We start from the raw sequence: 20,830 nt of genomic DNA on the forward strand, positions 1-20,830 counted from the left end.
ATGGAAAGCAAAGAATTAAAGCGTTAAGGCAGACGGCAGAGCAGCGGGGGAATCGGGAGGAAGTTCAGGTTCAGGAAGATCGGGTTTAGTGGGACTGGAGTGGTGCTGGGTGGATCTGGTTCTGGTTGGTTGGGTGGCTGACCTACGCACTTACATTGGCTTTGTTGCTGTCGCTGGCCTCCGTTGTCTGCGAGTTGTCCTTCTCCCTTTCCGCTTCCTGGCAAACACACAGTAAACCATTGTTAAAGATCCTGGACTGATAGCTCCATTTACTCACCACCTGCTCCTTGGAGTGTTGCTGTTTCAGGGCTGCCACAGCTTCTTCGTTCTGTGCTTCGGTGGCTTCCTCGAAGGAGGAGGACTTCGGCTCGTTGGTGGCCTCGTCCTCTACATCTTCTCCCCGGGATGGCTTCTCCATCTCGACTTCCTCCTCGTCTATGGAGAGGGCCTTCTCCCGCTTCCAGAACTCGGTGTCCTTGTAGTGTTCCGGTACCACCTCACCCCATGGATTTGTGCTCTCCTCGCCGAGCATCTCCAGGGATCCACTCGCCTCCGAAGGTGGCTTCACATCCTTGGCCGGACTCCTTTTGTGGCGACGATGGTGTGACTTCACCCTTAAAGTCGGTTCACTCGTATACTTGATGGGATTGTAGTCCTCCCGGTCGCCGTGGCGCAGTTCCTCCTCCTCCAGCGAGGTGAACATCTTCAGCTCCTCGTCGCGTGAGGCGCGAGAGTCACGCGAAGAGTTGGAGCTCCCACTGGAACGTCGCTTCTTGAAGGCTCTTCTCCTGCCCGAGCCATCCTCTCGGACCAGCGGACGATTCTTGATTCCGTCCAGGGACCGCAGGTAGTCCTCGGTGTACTGGACATCGGGTATTTGATCCTCCCCTTCGGGCTCTGGGCGTTCCCCTTCTGCGCGGTTAACTTCGTCCGTGCTGAACGACGAGGATTGCTGGCTGGAAATGGGCTCAACGGAGGATCCATCATCGGAGACGCCGGGGAAGGTGAGGGTCTTGGACTTGGTCAAGTAGGGCTCCTCGGAACTACTGCCCTGGCCGAACTGCGTCTTCACTTTATGCACCATCATAGGTTCGTCAGGCTCCTGGAATCTGGGTGGCGCCACTTTTTTTACGCACGGCTCCTCCACCACGGGCTCCATGCCGGCGTACTCGTCGGCCTCCTCCTTGCTGTTCCTTGCCATCAGTTGGCGCTGCTGCAGCATCACCATCTCCTCCTCGGCCTCCATGAAGCGGCGGGCGTTCTCCTCGATCATTCGCTGCTTTTGCTCGAGGTCGGATCTGCTGGAGATCAGGCGACGCGATTGCTCGGCGAAGGCGGCTTCTTCCTCCAGTTCGCTCTCGGTGGCGCTCATCTTGCGCTCTCTTTCGGCGGCCAGAAGACGTTCGACGATCTCAGCATCTCGTTGGGTCTGTTCTTCCTCGTCGTCGGCTTCTTCCCGCTCCCGCTGGATTTCGGCTTCGAAGATACGACGCTCGGCTTCAGCCGCCTCAGCTTCGGCTAGGACTCTTTGCCGTTCGGCTTCTTCCTGTTCTCTCAGTCTTTCCGCTTCGGCCTGCTCTCGCTGTCTTTCAGCTTCGGCTTCGGCTTGCTCTCTTAGACGCTCGGCAGCGACCAGCCTGCGTTCGTTCTCTTCACGCTCTCGCTGCTCTTCGGCTAAATGCAGCCTGCGTTCGTTCTCCTCGCGCTCTCGTTCGGCCTCAATCAGCTTTCTTTCGTTCTCCTGTCGCTCTTTCTCCTCGATCTCTCGCTGTTTACGCTGCTGCTCCTCCGCCTCGCGTTCTTTTTCAGCCTGCTCTCTCTCACGCTGTCTCTCGGCCTCAATCAGTTTCTTCTGCTGTTCTTCGGCCTCCTCTTCCTGCCTCTTGGCCCGCTGCCTTTCTTCCGCCAGTCTGGCCTCTGCCTCGGCCAGCTGTCTTCGCGTCTCGGCCTCTATTTGCTGCTGGCGCTCCAGCTCCGCCGCCAAAGCTTCCCTCTTCTCGCCGGCAGGATCCACGCGGAAGCCCTTGCTGTACATAACACCATCCTGCATGACATTGGTGCCGGCCAGGGCCTCCCTTTCGGCGGCCTCCTTGATCTCCTTATCCAAGCGCTCGCGCATCCGAGGCAGCTCCTCACTATCAGCAGCTGCGTCCAGGGCGGAGGCCTCCGGATGCCGGAAGGTCCAGTGGTACAGGTGGCGAGTCACATAGGCGAACTCCAGAGCTCCAAAGTAGGTGATCAGCAGCGAGAAGAGCAGCTCGCCGACGCCGGTTAGCGCCGTCTCCTCGGCGGCCATTGCGTAATTCCCTCAACCGAATCCGAATCGGAACCCAAATCCAAGTCCTCAGACGTTCAGCGATGCAATGAGGATGTTCTCGGCAAGAAACGATTCTGCTCACGAGTACGAGTATTTTATTATATAAAATATATTCACCACGCACTCGAGACACACTCACACACACCTCTCACGTTAACGGCCAGTCGATTAGGTAATTCGAAAAATATTTATTTCGCTTTCGACGCGCACGCTTTTCGCTCAAAAATGTATCGATGGATATTTATGTTTATTTATCTAAGATTTCCGTATATTATATCGCTTTCTCCGAGAGAGAGTTCCGAGATTTGGGTGCGGGAAAATCGCAATCCGGCGGCTGCTGCACCGGCGGGCTCTTGTTTTCCGCTAATCGATCGTCTTGCAACTGATTAGTGCGCCAAGTGCGAGTGACCAAGGGCCCCCTTTAACATGTAGTGAATCAGCGGCGAGAGCACTGAATCCGAATCCGCCAAGAACCGAATCCCAGTCGCCGTACGCTGTCCGTTCAAATGGCAAACGGCGCTAATTGACGGCCCGCGAAGAGCGAGCGACTCAACTGACAAGACAATTCGCCGAGTAAACTCTTGGCAACACAAACGCCTCGGCCGCTGCACTGTCACTGGGTTTCGGCCACTTTTTTCAGCCCGCCTTCTGTGTCAAATGCCAAAGCAATCGGAATTGGCCAAGGCGGATTTTCTAATCAGTTTAGTCTCCCGTACCATTTTCCACCCTCCTGGCCGCGCCCCCTTCTTTAGGGGGATCTATTTTCGGTCTGTGTTTCGATTGTCGATTTCCACAAAACGATTTTCGCCACTTTCTGCTTTGCTCGCAGTTTTCGTGCGGGAGAACAGTCAGTGTCATGGATATAAATCAGTTGGAGATAGTAAGAATGGGTTTTTTAATTTTGTACAATAGTTTTTATTAAAGTCTCAGAAGAATTTGAAAATAAAATATAAGTCAATAGCTTTTGGTTCAAATTTAAAAATTGATTTAAGAATTCTTGAAAAATTAGTCATAAAGAGGAAGTTTATTAAAGTTTTATTAAAATAGTTTTAATACTATTAAAACAGAAGTTGAAGATGTTAAGAATATACATCTTCAACTTCTGTTTTAATAGTATTAAAACTATTTTTATTAAAATGAAAATCTATTAATAATTGGATTTAAATCAATATCTATTTATGTGGCTTATTTGTATATGCTTCTAGATATTACTCATACGTCCCGTATGTAAACAAATAGAAGAATGCTTGGGTGTTTATTCAAAATTGATTTGAGTGACTAATCTTAGGAAAACGAACATATCGTAGACAAAATAATACGTAGATCTTAGACAAGTGCTGATTTTTTAATTAAACTTTCCTATAAATATCAAATAAGATCTCAAATATTATATTTTTTTAATACTTATAATTGTCCTAGACCATTCATAAATTCCATTCTGAGTAAGTTACTCTACAAAGATTTATACCTACTTATTTGAAATTCTTTTCTTAGATATACCTATACCCATGACTGACACTGTACTGTTTGCTTTATTTTGCAAATGTGTCGCTCATTGGCATGGCCAACGTCCGGGCCGGGGGCCAGGGTCACCACGCCCCATTTCCACACCCCGCGGACTGCACACACAAATGTTTGTCATAAATTTCGACTTGGCACTGACACTAACATTGCCAACAGCTCGCGGATTCTTCTCTTTCTCGCAGACCGATTCCTCGGGACTCTCTTCTTGCCTTCTGCCTAGCCTTTCTTCGCATTATGCACTTTACACCACCACAAACAATGGGAACAATCATCATAATTATTACCAATTTGCAGCATAATTGTGCTCTTGGCCCACATTAGACGCCTGACTATTTCTGAATTCTTTTGTTTATTTTCGTCAACTGATTTGCTTTAGATGTCGCGGCCAAAAATACATTAATTTAAAAGAAAATATGTAGGTATATATGGGTCCCCTGGGTGCTGATTTATTTATTTATTTTGGTTTTTCGCAAACGAAAGCGAAAGTTTTTCTTTGTTTGCGGATTGTGGGAAAACGATCAAAGCAGAGAATGAGACAAATTTAATTCAAACGTTTGCGAGAAAATTTGGGAAATATTTCAGAGAGTTTATATTTGAATAGAGAAAGAAGAATAAAATTTAAATTAAAATTAACCATATAAAGTAAGTTCCAAGCAATCTCAAAGGATGCTTTTTAGCTAAACACTCTTGAGCTCTTTATTTCAGAAAATGTCAGGAATTCCTTGTTTAACTTCTAATTTAATGTTCCCTTTAAAATTCCCTCAAAATTCTTGTGATTAAGTCTAGCAATACCTAATATCTTTACAGAATTCTGCAATCTCTGCTGACCTTCACTGATAGCCACCAATTTCCGGCTCACTCACGATGAACTTCCGCTCGCAGGATGACAACGCGTCAACAGCCAATGCTGCCAATGAACTGGCGGCGCTTCTCCTTGCTTTTTCTGCAGCAACGAGCAGCTGGAAAATATTCCCGCTTGTCTCCTGGGCCAAAGTGAAGTTCAATGAAAATGCCATAACCTTTGGACGGACACAGAGGATGGGAAAGGAGGAGAAGGGCTGCCGCGGATGGCCGCACCTAAGCAATAAATGTGAACTGCGTGCGGCGGACGATAAAAGCCAGAAGCCGTGACAGCGGGCACTCACTCACAGCGACACTGCCGCACCGATTGGCACACAGATACAATCTGCAGAATGCGCCCCAAAGTATGCCACACATTTGATTTTCAATTAGGGATCGCAGTGGGAACACTGAGAGAAAGGGGGATTCTTTTAAAGGAATTCCTATTTTATAGAAAAACGGGATATTTCTATAGAGAAAGATATGTATTTTTTGCTAACAAGGTCGAAAGAAACCTCAAAAATACCCAATAACTTACAAGAATTTAAAACAGTTCTTTAAAACAAGGGACTCAAAGGACTCTGTACTCACCTCATCACAGCCGGCGCAGCGGGGCTTCAGCATTTCCGCGTAATGCCGCTCACAGTAGACCTTGTCGTCGTGGACGCAATAGGTGAGGTCCACCAGGAGCGAGTTGCAGGTGCTGCAGGTGAAGCACTTTGGGTGCCACATCACGCTCTCCACGAACTTGGGCGCCGCCACCACCAGTTCGCCGGTGGCTATCTCGTTATCACAGTGCGCACAGTGCTCATCGTAGGGGGCATCCTTAATGTAGGCTATTCCAGCCAAAGGATAACGTATCCAGGGTGAGGTCACCAAACAGGAATTAATTAAGAAATTAAGTAAGAAACTATTTAAGCAAGACGAAGTTTTATTATAAACTCACCAATATCCAGTGCGATTTCATTTCGCGCCGTCACAAAGTCCTCGAAGGAGGCCTCGTGCTGCACCTCCAGGTGCTTGCAGTGCTCCAGCGACAGGTCCTGCTTGGGCAGTTGGTACGAGATCTGGCGCTCTCGACTGCACGCTCCTTCGCTGCCCAGCCGGGGCACCACCTCCTCGGGCAGCTGCTCGAAGTAGCGATTGATCCGCGAGGAGGCCCTTACTCCGGGTGGCACCCACGTGAAGCCCAGATCTCGCGCCTCCACGCCAGAGTCTGCAGGTGAGACAAGCTTGAAGCCAAGCCGTTCGTGGACATTGGTCGTCTGTTGCTGGTAGATGGCATGTGCCTCGCGAGGACATTTGCAGGACTGACAGGTTTTTCTGAAAGATCAGGAAGAAATGTAGAATGATTAGATTTAAACTAGGAAAAAGAGGGTAAAATATGTCTAAATAAAAAATATATTAATTTAATTAGAACCTATATTAGAAGTCTTTTTTATGGTACTTAAAAATATAATATATATAATAATAATATAAATAAAATGTATATCATAAAAGGTATCCTCTTATTTTGTACAACAATAACATGTAAAGATTCTATTGAAAACATAATATTTTGTGCCCCCAAAACACCATTTTCATTCCACTGTAGGCAGCTTCATTGGCGTGGCGCCATCCAGCGAAAGCTTTAAGCACCCAGCACACTCTCAGGAAATCGGAAAATCTTACCTCACGATAAGATCGTATATCTCCTTCCGGTCGAACACCTTGCAGTAGATGCTGAGGACGTTGAGGCAGGCATAGTCCATGCCCGTCCAGGGCACGTCCGAGGAGGCCAGAGCCGCCCACAGTGGGCACTCTGCGTGACGGTCCAGGTCGAGCATTTTCACCATTTTACGCCACTTTTAGCTTTTGACTTTTAACACTTTTAACCCAAAGGTGTTTGGCCTTTACACTGGTTACCGTTGCTGTTTGTATTTTCGGCTTAATGAACTTGGCTTTCATGGGGTCTCTGTTTCTCTTTAAATATACATCTGTATGTATCTGTGTTTATGGCCTGACTCGGCACTATTCTTCGCGGATCTTCTTGAAATCGCTCTGCCACCTCCACGAAAATTAAGAAAGAGAACTTGCGGTTAAAGCTAAATCACCTTTCAGTCGGCACGTCAGGTTATTTGCGTTATTTGCTCATTGACATTTTGATTAAAGCGCTAATTTGACCTTTGCTCTACGTACTCTAGGCTCTTTTGTTTACTATCAAAGAATTTGGTTTTCCCGGGGCGGCGGAGGAATTCTCCAAGAACTGGGAACTCTACACATTGCAAATAACTATAATTGCTATAATTGTTTACTTATTTTTCAATTAGAGATACAAGCAAAATAATCGGCATCATAAATACGCCCGCACCCAACGGAATGCTGCGTAAACACGTTACTGGTGCACCGAAAACAAATATTGGAGATTAACAATAGAAAGAAATAAAAAACAGAAGGTAAATTACCCAAACCTATGCAAACTGTTTAATATTTATAAATAAAATTTGTTATAATGAAGAAAGTGCAATGGCTTTATAATGATCTCTTTTAATTTGTTTATCTATTTTTAATGAAAATATATTATTTATCAAAGCATTTAATATACATTTAATTCAGTTAACATTTTCTTTTCATTACAAGAATGTCTTTAACGCACTTCTCTTAATAAAATTCTTAAATACTTTATTATTTATTATGTGTACCTCTAAATGAAATGAGCTCACGATTACGACCCCTCCGTCTGGCTGACAGTTCACGAAAAAAAAAAAGTCAAAATAAAAAACGTCCCCGCAATGAAATAAAATAAAAGGTAGAAAAGCATCTTTTGATAAGATTAATAAAGGTCTCTCCCGCACACACACACACGCCCAACTCCTGGGTAGGATTGGCCATCGGAGTAAGTGATGTCATCATTGGGGGGGGGGGGGGGGGAACAGAGAAACCCAGGGCCAAAAAATCGAAAAACCCAAAACCGAAATTGCCAAATTCCATTTGCTCAATCATCGACGGCAGCCAAACTGCGTTAGCTTTCAAAATAAGATAAGCCAATGTGAGTTCCTCCACCTAAATGCTATAATGGTTGCAGAAAGCCAGTTGACCTATTATGGTCTCGTCTACGGATGAGGAACTGTTTGCTAATTGCTCACGACTTCAAGGCGGAAAAGTGCAACAGGTTTTGGCTTGGCAGTGGCCCAGGTCCCAGGTCCCAGGTCCCAGGTCTCAGGTAATGCAAATAAATGGAATAATTTAATGTTTGCTCAAGTGACTCACGTACCAGTGACACACACAGTGAGCCCCTATCAAGATCTGGCTCACTTTATGTTTACATTTTCCAAGTCCAGGGTAGTGAAGAAGGTTCCAAAATTAAATTTGCTACTCAGAAGCTATTTACGATAAGATTTCACAGAAAAACGTTACTTGAGGGTTGGTAAAATCATATTTTAGCTAGGGATAGATAACTATATCATACTTTTATAACCTTTACCAAGTAATATTATCGATTCAGGAAGCTTGTACACAAATGTTTCGCTTGTCAATTAATTAAGGGTTGACAAATTTAAAAGTTATTTATTACTTTTATAAAAAATATGACAAAGCATATACATATAAACTGACAAATCAATAAATCAATCATGAAAGCTTGTAATTATTAATATTGAAACAATGAAAATGTTTTTTATTATTACGTCTTTATAATAAACAATTCGTATTATTAAAAAATCTATCATAATACTTAAGTGTCAACGAACATTTTCCATAAATTTGACATTTTTGGAATTCTTTAAAACAAAATAAATCCTATATTTAAACTCTCGAAATAAGGGAAAGCAAACAGAAATACAACCAAAAATGGCAGGAAATCATTTTAGGAAATTCTCCCCTCTTTCGTAAAAGTCAAATTCCTCGCCCAAATAAATGCCATTTCACGAATTTTGATGTGGAAACTAATTGAATTTGACAGATTTCCAAGTACAGATAGATCACACGGGCAGAATCTAAAATTAAATATAAATTCAAGTGAACGCGGAATGCTCGCAGTTGGTGGAAACTATTTTCTCTTAGCTCAGATGGCTTTTCGAGACCTTGAGGAACACATTTGTTTGTCAGAGTCAAGTGACAATGCACCACCAATGCGGGCCATATGTGCTAATATGGTTAATAATGATTAAAACTCTCTCGCAGCTCTATCTGCCCCAAAGTATCTCTGCGTGTGTGTGTTTACTTTAGGCTGCGGGGAGATGCGCAGCGTTATCGCTGAATAAACAATTAAAATGCCATTAAAACGTGTTCATTTCAGATTAGAGCCGTCGCAAAGAGACAAGACTCTTTTTTTGTGTCATATCAGGAACAGACGCGAAATAAAAAGCGAATGCTCAGCGCTTTGCCATCTGGCAAAGATTTTTATTTAATTGAAACGAACAACAGCAACAACAAAATAAAAGCAAGGCAACAACAAAATAGAGGGAATCATAATATAATAATAACTGATATCGTATGGCGTACAATCAACAGAAATGCGTATGAAAACAAATAAAACTAGTTTCGGGGCAGAAAGTTTTGCCAGATAAATGTAATTAAAAGCCAAAAGTTGGCTCACAGTGCGTCTCATTGCTATAAAGGCGCTCTGGTGAAGGTAATAACAACAATATTTAATAGCCTGACATCTCAGTAAAATATTTACAAGGGTTGGTAGGTAGGTAGTCTTCCCTAAAAACAACCCCTAAAATATGCCAATGCAAACTGAACTCTCATTCCCTTGGTTACAATTATAATTCCCAACCGGTTCTGCCTCGACAAGCATGAAGTCCTTTACCCAGACTCCATCTAGTTATCGCTTCTCGGCCTTATGGCTAAGATCAAAGTGTAGTATCTGTTCTTATCAGCTTAACATCTGATAGTTCCTCCATTGGAGGACAACAAATGTTAAACTGATTTTTGGAATCAGACGGAGTGCTAGGAGCTTGCTCCACCTCTGTCGCGGGTTGGCCCGGTATTGCAGTACCGCCGGGATTTCGGCCCAACTAATTTATAAATTTAAACCAAAATTAAAGCTTTTGTATGCTTACTTTAAGTAATTTAGATAGATAATAACTGAGTATTCTAATGGCCACGTTAAGTCTATACAAGGAAGCATCTTTCATGTTTATTTAGAAATTAATCCAATTTTAAACAGCTCTTTAGATTCTCTATAAGTCAAGGGTTAATAAGCCTAATAGTTTTGGCACGCACTGTAGCCAAAGCAAACTCACACTGTCACACACAGATAGACAGACAAACTCGGCGACAACTTTTCTTGTTAGGCCCCGCAGCATTTCGCGTTTCGGGTGAAAGGGGAGCCGCGGAGGTAACCCGGACCAACAATTACAATTGATAAGCCCCAAAGTCAGTTTTATTTATAGTAGATTCAAGCGCCGAGAGGCGACCGCAATTGGAAAAGTTTTGGGGCTACGACCCCCGATGGCACACGCCGCCTCCACCAAAAATCCAGCATATCCTCGAGATCTTAGGGGCAGAGAGCAATCAGCGTTGTTTGACCAACAATTTGTTAGGCAGCATCCAGCACCTCTCCCCGAAAAGCGAAAACGCTAAACCTCGGCGCCGTCGAGCTACCGGGAGAGCTTTTCCGCAGCAAAGTGGAAGGAAATCCAATTTTCCACTGTAATTGCACTTACATGTTGCCGCTGTAAACAATAAACAATAAAAAGCGCTCGCATAAAAGTCAGCGTCGGAGTGCAACAAATCTCAATTATGAGCCGTGGTCCCTGTTTCCACAAGCCCTCTTCGAACCGTCCTCCGAGCCACCCCCCACCAGCCATTTTCCACCCACTTAGCTGAAGGTGACTGCGAGAGCGAGGCACGCGGCAGGGAAAGGAAAAAGGGCATGGTATGGGGCAGTGGGGTAGTTCTCTTTTTCGCTTTCGATTAAACGACTTTTAATGGGATTACCCCAACAACAACAGAACAATGCACTCTACTGTCGGACGCTCAGATTGCCCTATATAGTAAATACCCATACACTTGCACTGACACAGAGAGAAAATATGGGAAATCTTTATGGTTATTATTATTTGATTTTAGTGATATCTCTATTGGTTTATATGAGTTTTAAGAGAGGCATGATTTAATACACATATGTATAGACTTGACAAAGATCGGATTTAACATTAAACTTTATTAATCATTAGTAGTAATTTTTTAGGAATTTTTAGTAGTGATGTTTTTTACACTTTTTATTAATACTACTTTTACTTCGATATTAACAATTTAAGAGGATGGAATAATAGTCAAGGAAGAATAATATGTGTGTACTTTGAAATTAAACTTCACTGTATTGTTTTATTTTATATTGCATAATAGATTTCACTTAATATCAATATATTCTCCTTAAATTTTACTCTTTTAAACTCAGTTTTAATGTCTATAAATAATTATAAGCATAATATTTGCCGTATGTTCTTTTCCCTATAATATATTACGTAAACTTTTCTTACTGTGTAGCCATAAATACGGGCTATATGCGTATGGCTACCGCTAATTGAATCAGTGAGCAGCAACTCCCCTTATTCCCCTCTGTTTTTCCAACTTTTTACCCCACTATCATTGGCCAGGTGGGATAATTAACATATGCACTGCACCAGCCCCTTCCCCTTCACTCCCTACCTCACCCCTCGTCCCACCCTACTTTCGAGAAGCGGGAGCAGCTTAGTTGATATTTACGAGCACGGGCACGGGGTTATACTCAAAGTTGTTGGGGGGCTGCCGGACGGACGGAAAGCAGATAGAATATTCTTTGGCTACAAATTGCATAGTGAATTATTACAACCTTGCGGGGTTCCCACAGAGATGAACCGCAAATGTCACTACATAAATCACGTCTAAGCCAATGTGATTTCTAAGGGAAATGGAAATGGAAGAGCGAAATTAAAAGGAAACTTTATAACAATTATAAGAGTAGAGGGAATAGTGTGCTGTGAAATGTGTTTTGATATTTGAGGAATTAAAAGATCAAAGTTCAAATACATAAATTGTGGAAAGTTACTCTACATATTTAAAATAATTTATAGGAAATCATTACACGTTTTTCCGGTTAAATAATAATTTTAAGACCATCAAAAGGTCTCTTTAAAATGTTTAAAAATAAGTTGAACCAAATAGTATCTCGAATTTCCTTTCCTTTCGAATAATTCATCCCAAGTGGTATTCAACAACACATTCTGTGGGAATGTTTATAACTATAACCCACAAAGAAATCAAAATTCAAGCAGTAACAAATGATTTTAACTATTAAAATCCATAACAAATATTGAAATATTTGTAAATATTTGAAAAGGTTGACACATTTCCGAAACTATTGACTTTAGAGGAAATAAAAGTACTCAAGTTGGAATTATAAACTCCCAGGTCTGTTTGCATTGACGAGGGATTTACGGGTCTCGAACATAGCGCCTAACGCGATAACACTTACAATTAGATAACACAACGCTGTAGAAGAAATGATAACTCTGTTTTTCTGTCTCACAAGAACTCGCTATCAAACTGTCCGATCGGGGAGAGCAAACACCTCATTACCTAGTTATTTTGTTTACCCGATTTACCGAGCATTTACTATGATTTATAATACACTTTTCCACTTTACGATCTCGTCAATTTAGCGCTAGTTAAGATCCCCATTAACCCATTGAGATCCCACACTGACCGAGACAGATCAGAGATGTTCTAGAAGAAGCGTCACTGGATTCTGGGAAGCTATTACGGATCAAAATGAGATATTTATCACTCAGCACTGGCTGCAAAAATTTCCGGTGGTTACAGTTCCACGAAATCTGGTCACAATGTGTTACAAAATCAAGAAAAGCGCAATGGTCCGTGAAAAGGGAAAAAGAAAAACAAATGTGAAGTGTGCGGGGTAAATTAAATTTTTTAAAAAGTATTAAAAACAAAACTGACTCATTAAGGAACAAGTAAAAATATAAAAATCCACAGAGAGATTTCCAGAAATTATCCCCAATTGACATTTGCATTTTGGCAAACCGAAAAAATTTCGGCAATGATAATAATAAAAGGAAAGGCAACCGCTGGGCAGAAATGTAAACAAATCGAGGCCTTTTGTTTTTGTTTACGATCCAAATAAATGTTAAACACTTCAAGTCGAGCAATAACACACAAACACAGACACACCACCGACGTCACTGGCAAGTCAATGCCCAGAGGTGAATACACAAATAAATGTGCAATTAAGTTAAATTTAATTCAATTTATTTAAAATTTATTTGATATTTATTTCACCGACCGGAGGAAAACGCGTGCGAAACGCCCGCAAAACGCGCGAGAACCGAGGGAGAAACGCCGACAACCGCACCGTTATACAATCCGATTCTAACTGAACTCTGCTGCGTCGGCGTCGCCGTCTGCGCCGCGGTGTTCGGCGCTCGGCTTTCCCGTTCGTTCGTGTCGACCCGAAGCGCAGCATAAAAGCACGAAGCTGCTGGCCCCAAAAGAAAGCGTGGGGGAGGGAGACAGTGCGAGATATAGTGCAATAGCGAGATGGGCGGGTGTGTGTCCCCACCTCCCCCCGAAAGGTGAGTGTGATAATGACACAGCACACTTGCGGTGCTGCATCCAACGCAGGTGGAGCGAGGGGGATGCCCGATGGCAGAAGGGGCAGGAAGCCGCAAGAACCCCTTATTAGCAATGCATTGCGTCGGTTTTTTACGAGGCTCTTCATTAACACACACTCACGCACAAGCACACACTCACGTGGCTGGGGAGTGACAATGTGGTGGGAGTTGCAACTCCATTCGGAGTTTCCCTACACTGAGAGAAAAATTTATAAGAAGATTTTGATCTAATATTAAACTATCTTTATTATGTGGGTGAGTAAATGTTGACTCTAGAAAATAATTAAACCAAGATCTTTGGTTGAATTTATCTGAAATTATTTATATAATATTATTTTATATTTATTATATTACTTAAAAATTTAAATACATTAAAAATAAAGCCCATTACACGCATAATAATTTTATCGTTTTATTTGTTATATGAACCCCAATCTTAAAGCTTTTGAAAATACTTTTTCAACACTCTAATATATATTAAATTTAATATAATATTTTAAAGACAAAATATGAAATTTAAAAATATTTAAAATGTTTTCCTAGTTTATTTCTATATTTTCTCCCAGTGTCTTCGCTAACCTGAGTTAATGAGTCAACAGGTAGTGCGCTTGGCTGGCTAAGCGCTTAGATAGTGTGACTTTCAAGGGGATATGAGCCGCGGCGGGTGCCCAAGTAATTCCGGCAAATTAATGGCCATCGGTCGCTGCACTTATTACACGAAATGTAAACCGAGCCATATGCACCACATGGCCGCTTCCTTCCTACCCTCCGTCGGAAGGCGGTCAAGGTCGACACGGATGATGGAAGAGGGGACCCCCGCCGCACCACTTGCTCTGGTCATTTATCAAACGCGCGTCTGCGACCATTTTTCCACAATTTGACTTTGATTGCCACATCTAAGCTCCTAAGCAGCGACCAGACATGAAACAAGTTCCGAATTGCAATTATTTATAAGCACAAAACGCAACTAGCTAAAAGGCCAACTGATGTCTGTATGTACTATAGTTGGCAGCAGCCAAAAGAAAGAAAACTTGGCTAAAAGCTGGACAAAATCCATAAAGACAAAGCAAATGGGCCGTAAAAAACAAGATGGCGTAGTCTGAATATATACCAAAAGGGGGTTAGGATTAAGTCTGGGGAAACTATATAGATTTGGAATGCCTTAAATAGAGAATGAAAAATAAATATATGAATAAATAGATTACACAATATCTATTGTTTAATTGCCATATTTATCAACACTTTAATTGAATTTCTATAACAAATAACCCAGCATAATTTATACATTTGTAAATAATTTCTAAATTGACCTCCCATTAATTATATCTTTCTCCATAGATACAATTCTCAGCACTCAACCAAACACTACCATTAAATACATAATTGTATCTAAAACAAATGAATGCAGCATAAGCACTTTATTTATTTTCCCAAGAGCTTCCACCTTGATCGAACTGATAAAGACGGTTTATTAAAGCCCATATGCCCCGATGTTGACTGAAACAATAGGCCGCCGCCGCACAGTAGCGCCTCTCGAACAATTAGCGTTGCAAAAATCAAAAAAGTCATGTTCGCAAAAACGATTTTAACCATACTTATTCGACAGGAAATTTAACAAGGATTCAGAATCTGCAATAAAATCAATTTTAAGATTTTTTTGTAGAAGTTATGAGCATTTAAAGTTGAACTTTGTTTCGTTTTTTGCATCATACAAAAAAAAATGTGTAAATTGGTCGACTTTCAGGTAATATTACACAAAAACCATAAAACCAATGGTCATGGTTTTTACTTTAAATGATAGATACATTCATAAACTATTAAAGAACCTAAAAAAAACGACACTTTGGTTTGGGCTTCTACAGGTAAATCGCTACCTGCCAGGTGTCCATTTTTTTCACCTTTTTCTGCCTAAAGTAGTCTATATCTTTTGACGCCAATGGCGGCCACTGACTACACTATGACTACAAGTTCCGTGGATCTTTCCTGGACCAGAATTAACTTTCATCGGCTGCGTCGAGCTGCGTCTGCGGAAATGCAACGCAAAAAACCAAAACAACTCAGGGTAAAATATACCAAAATACCGACACAATTTCATACATTCCAAGAAATATACTAACTGTAGCGCGTGGCGGTTACACTTCGAATTAAAAAAAAAAAAATTTTTTCAGTTTTCAAATTATTTTTATTTGAGCAAATACATAAAAATAAACATAAAAAATTAAATAAAAATTTTTGTTTAAAAATTGTTTTCATTGAAAAAAAATTATTTTTTCACTTTGATACCCTTTAAAAAGGCGTATTTGTGGGCGTGGTACTTTATGCAGTACATATATATATTTTACAACAATTACCTGTCCAATGCCGTTTAAATTATTCGATTACCTTATTTGGTTCAAAAGATATGATTTTTGCAACGCTAAATGAGAAAAGGCGCTACTGTGCGCCGCCCCCTTTCAACATAATTTACGTGTACGCAACTGCTTTAATAATATTATGATGCCATTGGATTCGCTCTGCGCGCCGCTGGTAAGCAGGCACTTGGGCAAATTTGTGTATTTGCACTAAAAATACACAAAAAGCCTTTGAGTGGGCGGAGGAGTGGTTTGATTGGTGTGGCCAAGTGTTCTCATTCATGGGGCACAAGCACGACAAGAGTCAACACACCCATCTCGAGGATCTGTGTAATTTATGAAGAGTTCTGCTTGCCCGCGCTTAATCGTAAATATTAATGATTAATTTGCCGGGCCGTACAATAAAATCGCACAACTAATGTGCGCTTTTTGCATCTGCCTTTGTACGCGTATCTCCGTACATCCGCAAGATTGATGGCCATCGCCTGGCCGAGTTCAAGTTTGAGCTGGAAACCACTTAATTAGAGGCTCACAAGAGTGTCCATCGCAAGACGTCCAGGTAGTGAGTGGCTGCGGTGTCGCCGCCATGTCTGTCAACTTGATAAGCAGCCGCATTAAGTGTGGCCACATACTGCCGCACTCACAGATACACCTTGAGAATGTATCTCACCGATGCGCAGATACACTGGCGAAATGCAAAACGTGACTTTGGCGAGGCAACTGATTAATGGACTTCGAGACGGACCAAGTGCCGGAACCAAACTGGCTTAGCTTAGTATATGTTTATACTGTATCTGGATAATGTATCTTCTTTTGGCAGCACATCGATTACACGTATCTTTGGCGCATGCAATGGCAGCACGTGATTCTATCAGAGGTTGCCTCTGCTGAGATTTATTTAAACATTTGCAGGCAATTAAGGTTTGGGATAAACTCCTTTGGGATATAGGACTTAAAAGACAATAAAGATAAGTATTTTAACTTTAAATTATTATATACCATATATACAAATAATACTTAAAAAACCCTGAAGTTCAATTAAATTGGTATACTATTATTCCATTTCCATAAAAGAAAGCGAAATAAAGATTAACCTGTATTGATGGCCAACAAAAACCCCATGAATATTTAAACAGAATCTCCCACATTTATCCTATCAATTCTTTTTAAATAAATTCACCTCCTGGGGGAGTCCATTCCGGGGGCAATATTCACTGCACATGCAGATGCAATTGGCCATAGCTCAGCCCATTTATCATGGACACTCTTTCGACCAGGTAAATATCTGCGGGGGAAACCGGTTTGTTTGTTTGTTTGTTTATTAACCCACCCATCAGCTGCCCCCGTCGATGCACGAGCCTGTCGTTTGTTGCGTTTAATTACACGAACACGCAAAAACAGCCAAAAGGAAATTACATTACATTACGCTTTTGCAGGGGGTAAAGAGATGATGGCAGAGACACAGGTGCAGAGACAGCAACATCTACAGCTACAGATGCTGTAGCTACATGAGTGGCTTGTATCCGCCGGCTACATTTGGCGTTTGTCGCTGGCTGGCCGCAGGTGTAAATGGCTCTGATGTCGGCGTGCCATTAAGGCCATCTCTCTACATTAGATGATTTTTGCGCTGCGTGTTTTTGGGCTACAAATGCTGTCTTACTTTTTAATGGAATCTATTTATTTATTTCTTGTGCACATATATTTTTTAGGCTTTGACGTTTGCTTTGATTCGTGGAAATTCACGTTAACGCCAGCGTCACATTAAGTAAACACAGAAATAATTTTGCCTTTGCCCCGTTTCTCGGTGTTTATTGTTGCCCCAAGTACAATGATCATTCGTCACTATTTCTTCTCTTTTTGTTCTGTGCTTGCAAATGTTTTAAATTGCTTTGTTGTCAAAATTTTCAGTTGAAAAGGCGGCTCACGTGGGGCATTCCTGGTCTATTTATGGGCGAGATCTCGTGGATTTTGCATAACCAATTTGTATATTGACTTTTGGGAGACCAAAGTTTCCAGGAAGCTGCTACTAGTTTGTGTTTATTTACAAAAGCCATTCGGGTGGATTTATCTTTTATTTTTTTCTCATTTAGAAATATCTAAACCTTTTCAGAATATAATTCAATATATTCTATTTATTGATTGTTCGCACCTTTAAAAAGGGGTATTTTTATAAAAATAGCCATTCCAAAACCCACTCAATATTCAATCAAAATGCAAAAGCTCACCAATAGCTGCGCAATTATAATGGCCAGCGATTATTTAATTTGATTTGGCTCTTTCAGCACTCACTTTTCGCGGTTTAAATTGGCCAAGCATAAAAAAATATCTGATACCGCAAAGTGTGAACTTATGCAAAACAGCCGATGCCAAAATCAAAGTGGAATCTATTTGAGTTTCAGTTCCCTTTTCTTCTATGTATTTATCTCGCTCTCTCCCCAGGCGAATGCCGAAAGATTGATGCCCAATTAAAATACTTTGCAGGCCGCGGGGCAATCCATTAGCCATTAATTACCACCTCAATAACTCATAAATAGCTGAGAGGGGTCAGACCCGAAATACACATTTTTTGCTCTCACCGTTGCTCCGGACTCTGTGTTGTTTCTGGCGGGGACGTGACCGTGACCGTGGACTTCTTCCGCCGGATCGCCATGTGGCGCTCGCGGGTGGGAAACTTTGGCTGCTTCTTCACCATTTTCGGTTGCACTTGGTACACGTCACATGACTGGGTCCTCAGCAGCATGTTGTTTTAGCTTCAGCTCCGGGCAGAAAGTTCCACTTCAACGTCAGCACGCAATGTAAAAACACAAACAATTGCAGCGGCCACGGAGGTGAGACCTGGGCCTTTCTTTACACAACTTTAAGGCTGCACAAACACTAAAGTTTAAATTGTTTTTTTACTATTAAAGTCACAAGTATCCAGTTGTAAATCTATTTTTTATATTTTTTGTAAGAGTGTTTTTATGATTTTGGGATATTATAAAACTTTTTGCTTTGAAGAAGTTTATAGAAATAAGAATTTCTACTAAGACTTAATGCATTAAGTATTCTTTATTGATTTTAATTATATTTATAGTCAAGTGTTAATGTCTTATTTCATTAAAATGTACAATATTTTCGATTGACTTTATATAAAACTTGTTCCTCTATGATTCATTTTATTTGCAATCACATCACATGCCACAGGCTTTAATTATTTATTCAGACCATTAAACTATTTGGTTTGTATTTATTTTCATTGTTTAACCTAATTATCTTCTTAATTATATTTAATTATTATTTCAATTTGTTGAGATATTGTGTTTGACCTTCTTTCATTATATTTTGTTTTCATTTATATTGGATTGGATTATAGTTATTATAATTACATTTTCATTATTTTTCTTTTCAATTTACGCTGTTAGTGTTAGTGAAAACTGTTTAATATATAACAAGTTTTCCGTTCACTATATTACTTTAAAATTTCCTCTTTAGTCTATAGTTTTCCCTGTACTGTTGTTGTACGTGCGACAAAAGAGATTTCGATTTTGATAAGATTTATTGACGTTTAGGCCAAGAGTCTCCGTGGAAAAGAGCGTAAATTTAAAAGCGATAAGGTGCTGACACATGGCATGCTCAGCTCTCTCGGTTAAAAAAAAAAAAACACAAAAAACACCACAAAAATTAACTTGAATATTTATACGCTCTCTGTCACAGACCGATCGTGTGGGCAACTGAGTAACAACTGTTTTAACAGTTAAACAATGCAATTTGAGCGCGTCTCCGAGCACAAAAAAAAAAACAAAAACAAAAACAAATAATATATAAATCGGCAAACTCGAAACGAGCACGCTGTTAGAGAGATCGGCAGTGTATAATGAAGGCACATATAGTACAAGTAAATACAAACACGAGCTCGAGTCAGTCAATGTCGGGCTTTATTGCTCAAGCATAAGCCCTAAAAAAATAAGAGACATAAAAATATACATGTATATGTACCTCTATATGTGTATATATATTTAAAAAAAACTGCACGCGTTGCTCGGAAGCTTGAACTTGAGCTGAACCTAGCAAATTGATGTTGCAACCACATCGCAATCTTCGGTCTTCAATCTTGTCTCGCAATCAATTCAATCCCAATCTGGGGAAAGCAAACACACATGTCTCTCTGGTGGTGAACCCTTGGGTAAATGTGTATGGAAAATCGAGAGTCGAGGTCTTTAATTGCCCGCTAATTGCCGCTGCAGCTGAGGGAAATCGAAAATGCAACGAGGTGAAGGTTGCTCCAGTGGGTGCTTCAAGCACCCCATTTTCCTATTGTAATTATTTGCAAGCTAATTATCACCTTAGCTCGTTAGCGGTAAATAATTTATTATGTTTAGTAGTATTAACAATAAGTAAGCGTTTGCTATCTATTATATTTAATTGCTTTTATTTAAATATACATTGGAATAATTAAGAAAGATGACTTTGTATAAACAAGATAAATAAATAAATTATGTTATTAAATCAAAGGCAGTCTTCAGACCATCAAACTTGGTTGGAAAAAATGTACTATCCTAACAATTAAATATTTTCGTGCCCCCATAATTGCTATTTAATAATTTAAATAAGTTTTCTTTCGATTATTTTCTTTTTAATGATTCTTTCTTTTAAGTTTATTTTCTGAAACAGGCTCATTTAGTATTTAAATAGTTATTCAAATTTATTTTTATAAATTTCAAATTATGAAATATTTTAATTAAACACGCTTTTATCAGATTTTATAATAATAAATACAAATATATTTCTTTCTGTGCTTATTTTCCCACAATAAATTGTTCTTTGAAGCCGTTTGATCTATGTTTTCATCAAATGAATTTAATAACACGATCATAAAGAAAAGCCTACGTTTTTATTAAAAATAGAAAATTTCCAAATCTCTTTTTTTTACGGTTCTTGGGCTTTTGAGTATTTGTATACAAGTTGCTTGGTTAAAGGAATTAAAAAATGTAATTTGCTACCCCCATGAACCTGATGGCAGTAAAAATACCACATAAAAACATAAATCTCAAAGGAAAACAGATATATTTTAGTTGCTTTTAGCAAATTATACTTTTAAATGCTGCCGAATGTATTGCAAACAAATCCAATAAGACAAAATTGAAGCAATTGTAGGAGGGAGTTAAGGGAATTAAGGAATAGTGAATACTCTTTACTACCTTTGAAGATTTAAAAGAGATTTG

At 40.5% G+C, this 20,830-nt stretch overlaps 1 protein-coding gene and 1 non-coding gene across 9 annotated transcripts in view; one reads left to right on the forward strand and one right to left on the reverse strand.

Moving 5' to 3' along the window:
* Nucleotides 1–20,830, reverse strand: part of Lmpt (four and a half LIM domains protein limpet) — a 67,210-nt gene that overhangs the window by 22,585 nt on the left and 23,795 nt on the right. For 2 of the 8 annotated variants that reach the window (XM_017172748.3, XM_070286158.1), the window contains exons 4-5: nucleotides 5,628–6,004; nucleotides 5,273–5,517 (exon numbers count right to left, since the gene is read on the reverse strand). In XM_017172748.3, the coding sequence (XP_017028237.1) occupies nucleotides 5,273–5,517; nucleotides 5,628–6,004 (622 nt within the window). Of the gene's footprint in view, nucleotides 1–154; nucleotides 218–277; nucleotides 2,935–5,272; nucleotides 5,518–5,627; nucleotides 6,005–6,352; nucleotides 6,729–12,950; nucleotides 13,031–18,205; nucleotides 18,412–20,830 lie in introns of those variants that run through there. The other 6 variants (XM_017172749.2, XM_017172750.3, XM_017172744.3 and 3 more) reach the window with 6 other exon arrangements.
* LOC121502295 (U2 spliceosomal RNA) lies at nucleotides 9,491–9,686 on the forward strand. Its single transcript, XR_005990919.1, has one exon. It is a non-coding gene; the product is annotated as a U2 spliceosomal RNA (small nuclear RNA).

This window comes from Drosophila kikkawai, chromosome 3L, assembly GCF_030179895.1.
Source record: "Drosophila kikkawai strain 14028-0561.14 chromosome 3L, DkikHiC1v2, whole genome shotgun sequence".
Lineage (NCBI taxonomy): Eukaryota > Metazoa > Arthropoda > Insecta > Diptera > Drosophilidae > Drosophila > Drosophila kikkawai.